Source organism: Varroa destructor, unplaced genomic scaffold (assembly GCF_002443255.2).
Source record: "Varroa destructor unplaced genomic scaffold, Vdes_3.0 BEIS01000007.1, whole genome shotgun sequence".
Lineage (NCBI taxonomy): Eukaryota > Metazoa > Arthropoda > Arachnida > Mesostigmata > Varroidae > Varroa > Varroa destructor.
In genome coordinates, this window is record NW_019211460.1 from 14,513,414 (window position 1) to 14,518,083 (window position 4,670).

The following is a 4,670-nucleotide window of genomic DNA, read 5'->3' on the forward strand; positions in this document are numbered from 1 at the left end:
TGAATGAGACACTATATCAGATGGCTGTTGCCTCTGAACCTGTGGCTGTCGGATTATATAATGCGTCGATGAAACGCGGTCTATGATCGTAAAACATTTTTGCCTATTATGCAATCTACCGACATGAAGGCAAGCAGGTAGTTAAGTAAAAGCAATGGCGAGCAAGCAATGGAAACGATCGAATCCCGTCTAGCCCATCTGGACATGTGTGTTGGGCCGTTCAAGAATGCTGTTAAGCGCGAACTTATGCGTGTATACATAACAAGTGGCCATCATAATCTTTGTGACTGAGTCCGGACTGACGCTACGATGTTATATAATAAGTGAATGATGTGGAATTCGTCCCATACGGCTGGATATGTGCAGTGTGTTGACGTCTTCCGTATCAAATGTGAGACTATGATGTAGACCATGCGCATTGTCCATTTAATGCCGGTATGCTTGGTGTTATTTCGTCGTTCTCGAGCAATCTTACACTAAAGTTATGATCGGACTTTAGACTTCATTCAATCAGGTCCCTCGAAGTATCGTCATGCTGTGATAACTGGTAATTTAAGTAAAATAAGGTAACACACTGTTCCATATTAAGCTTTTTTTCGCTTATCGGCAGCGGGAAGCTTCGACTTGTCGCAACAAAAAAGCGGCGTTTCCTACATCCGTCCTTATCGTCAACAACGAACATCTCAAAGGTGAACGTAAGATCCAAGATTGGAGATTGATTCTGGGATGATATCGTTTACACCGATCATTCAGGCTGGAGGCGGCCTTATCGAAGAGCTGGTACGCGATAGTCCTCCAGCACGGGGGGTATGTCAACTCGTCGGAGATTGGTTAAGCCGGATAAATGAGTATTTCCAAAAGGATGAAGCGGGTCCGCTCACCGAGTTCTGTAAGTATTCCATTATCTAATATTATAGTATAGCTAGCTACTAGTTAACACGGAATACGTACAGGCACCTCTAATTTATCATATGATTAAATGAGAAAGTAGTTATGTTCGGGTAATGCTCCTGACATTTTGTGGCAATGTTTTGAACAGACTGTATTTCCGAATATACTTTATCGCAAGAGAGATTCCGCAAGTTGGCACTATATCTGGAAAATGAAATGCGGTTATTATGCAATATATTATAAATAAGGTTGATATGGCTAGCCAAAATGCAAACGAAAGAAAAAAAAATCTTGCTTCTTCATGATAACAATCCCATAATGACCGCTTGTCTTAAAACAATGGCTCTTAAGTATCAAATAGACGCATTCATGATCCTATTGTGGTTTTACCATTGCACAGTGAGCTGATGGACTATTATTTTAAAAATCTAACATATAGCACCCCAGCGTTATGTTCGCGACGTGGGCTTATGAGGGCATGAAGCTGAAATCGGTCACACTCATGTCGACCGCACTACTCACAAAAAAAAAATTTCTATACAGACTGCTGAGATCCCCGGCATTGCAAATGCGGCTCATATCACATGATTGATTGATATAGGACAACGTCTAACTGTAGTAATTTGTTTGGATAGCTGGTGGTTAAGGTTGTACTGAACTACCCATCATTGTCCCGCTTCCTTTTTGAGACTAAAATATTATCCCATATATTATACTGACGAGGTAGTGATACTTGAAGGAGAGTATGTATAAGGATCCAAATAACCGGTATATGTACAAGCTTAATACAGGAAGCGTAGACAATGTTTTTTTTTTTTTTATTATAATTATTGTTAATATGAATTTTAACTCGACTCCCTCGAATTGTCGTTACTTCACATCTTCTAATACATGTTAGTTAAGTGAGGACGTTTCCTTGATTTTATACAGTATTTTTAGCTAAGTTAAAGCGGTCACGAGTTTGCAGTTTTTTATGCATTCGATGCGACAAAAGCTAAAGAAAGTTACACAATCTGAACTAGTCTTTATTTGATGACTTTCAGCACAGCGTCTATTTTTATGCGCATATGATACTCCAAAGAATAGCGAACTGTAGGCAAAATGGGGCAGACAGAGTAAGGACTAACTTCTTGACCCATTTTCTCGTTTACAAGAAAAAACAAAGCTTCGGCTAACCGTTTTTAGCATGATAAAGCAATAGTGTAATCGACTGGGTCTTCAGGCGTCAATTTCATTCGATTCATTATGATGCTTGTTTGTCGAACAATGGATTATCATTATCGTTTGTGGACGTCTTTTTATCTGAAATTAATTTATTATGATCGTGGGGATCTTAATTATTCAGAGCGTCCTTCCTACCATTTGCTGGCCTTCGTGCGTTAACGTAGGCACTTCTTGTCCCTGTACGTATCTTTTTCGAAAATGAAAACGAAAATTATCATTTTTATAGCCATTCCGTCCAGCAACTTACTAAACGACTCAACTATAGTAGCACATTCGTTTGTACGACTCTCGCTATAGACACACACACCCACACACGTAAAAGTATCAAGAACCTTGCTCGCGTAAGTATTCTTCGCAAACGTCAATTCTTTCTTCGCGCTACACTTCAGCCGATTACTATCTGTTTAGCCTTGCTATCCAAACAAACTAACGTCGTCTTCAGCGTCTTCCAAAAACAACTTATACTATTATGCATTATACCCGCCGCAATAGCTAATAGCCTAAACACACTATCATTTCACTTTCGACTATCAGCCCTGCGTTGCAAGACGACGCTGCCGATGACTTCAGTTTGCCTTGAAGCTCGTCGTGCCTTCAACGGCGTATTGTTCCCTGAAATATGCGCCAGGTCTGCCACCAGCAAAGCTTAGTGGAGAAAAAACAACCAACGGGAAATGTCGGTAAAATCTGCAATTGACCGCTTATTTGCTTGCTATCTGCACCTCTTACAAGCTGCTTTCGTTCGATATTGCTGATACTGTACAGGGTGAGGCAAAAGTTTTTTTTCTAACAATTTAAAGGAAAGTTTATAGAAAACTTTTTCTTTCTTTCTTTCAAACTGCCAACAAACTTTTTAAACTTCATAGTCTCGGTCTACATTATAGTGCAGGCTGGTAGCTTGCAGCGACAATTTGTTGATGGCTGCCTGTCAGCCTGCGCTGGACAAAACGGCAGCTCTTCGTAGCCATCCCTAGTAACTGGCGCCGAAGTAAATCCCCGCCGTGGCTACTGACGTAGATGTTCATCCCTTCCGCAACGGTACGTTGGACGAATACCATTCGAACAGGAATAGACGACAAGTGACTTTGTCTACAGATGTGATGTCACCGATGATATTGGCTGACACAGCAGTAAGCCACTATAATGGCGATGTCCGCGGACAACCGAATTGGCAAATAGGTCATTGACTTCCGCTTTGTTGATGGTCGCTGGGTAGGGTAGTAGCAGCAGCGGCAAGAGGCCGCGCATTGTTACCCCGAATCGTTATTGCATAACACCACGGTGCAAAGCGATCGGTGCACGCAGCAGCTGTTACTTTCCGGCACCAGCTGAGGGGCAGCACCGATGTCGGCCGTCATCAGCAATTGCAAAATTAACAGCGTCCAATGCTACGGCTATCAAAATGCTCTAGGCCGGATGGGCATGGAGATAGGGAACGCTAACTTTAGTGGCAAACATCGGGCCAATTTGAATAACTGGCAAGAAAAATAAACAATAATTATATAAGTCGTCTGATCAAGAGAAAAAGAAATGGTTGAGCCCATATGCGTTTAAAGACGACGCAAATCATGCAAACGTTGACAGGCCTTGAAAAAAAACTTGCGCTAGAAAAATCTAACAGCACCAGCAGTAACATTTCTTATAAACTTCTTCACTAAACTTAAGGATAGGTAGGAAACCGGGCGTGGGCGCTCGATTCAGTGCTCGCTGGACGGGGCCCTCAGCCTTTTGAAGTAATTCATAGCTAATAGCAGTATCAAGGAGAAATTGAGACATTTCTGTAGAAGTAACTACAGCAGCGTCCCCCGGTCGGCGTAGTGGTAACGAATTTGCCTTCTAAGTTGAAGGAGACGTAAGCTAGTTTAGGCCTGAAACCGAGTATAGATACACGATTCGTTTAGTATGCCCCCGAAACCGGCGCTTAACTAAGGCCGTCTCTTGTGGCAGATGTGAATTCATTGCCTATTCGCAAGATCTGACAAAGTTTTCAGAAAAGATATGATCAGCGACAACCTCGCTTAAGAGAGTTACTGTTTGTTGCCTACTTTGCTTAGCCCAAATCTATGGACTAGTGCATATGGTTAGAAATAATCTAGCAGTGATACCGTGGAAAACGCTTTTTATTGAAAATTTTAAATGGTAAAGGATCATTAGTGCAACAATGTCGACCTTCGCGCCAGAACTAATTAGATTTATCGTTTGTTGCAACTGGCACACGATTTTGAACGGCTTAATCCTCTGTTTATCGAGGTAATATCGTTTAACGACTTTTATCGGTTGCAACATTAAACAGAAACCAGGGCAGAAAACTTGATTCGATTGAGTCGTGCAATTACAGTTGTATAAGAAAATGTTAGCTGGAAACAGTTACTTCGGGTCTGGGATGCATTGGACTGAAAAGATGCTTCCTACAACCTGTTAACACAAGCCCAAAGACGACTACCATTAAAATTAGTCATTGTTTTTTGACAACCACCCTGATCGCTGTTGTTCCAAAAAACGTCAACTCCTTACGGTCTGATTTATATGTTTTTATTTATATTATATAATATAAA

General features: G+C 41.3%; 1 protein-coding gene across 5 annotated transcripts in view; it reads left to right on the top strand.

Moving 5' to 3' along the window:
* LOC111253885 (apoptosis-resistant E3 ubiquitin protein ligase 1) overlaps nt 1-4,670 on the top strand; it is a 23,795-nt gene continuing 19,125 nt past the window's right edge. For 3 of the 5 annotated variants that reach the window (XR_002674857.2, XM_086974073.1, XM_022814063.2), the window contains exon 1: nt 1-889. Coding sequence is in view for 3 of the 5 variants with exons in the window: in XM_086974073.1 (XP_086830199.1) it covers nt 727-889 (163 nt within the window). In the remaining 2 variants the exon portion in view is untranslated. The remainder of the gene's footprint in view (nt 890-4,670) is intronic. The other 2 variants (XM_022814061.2, XM_086974074.1) reach the window with 2 other exon arrangements.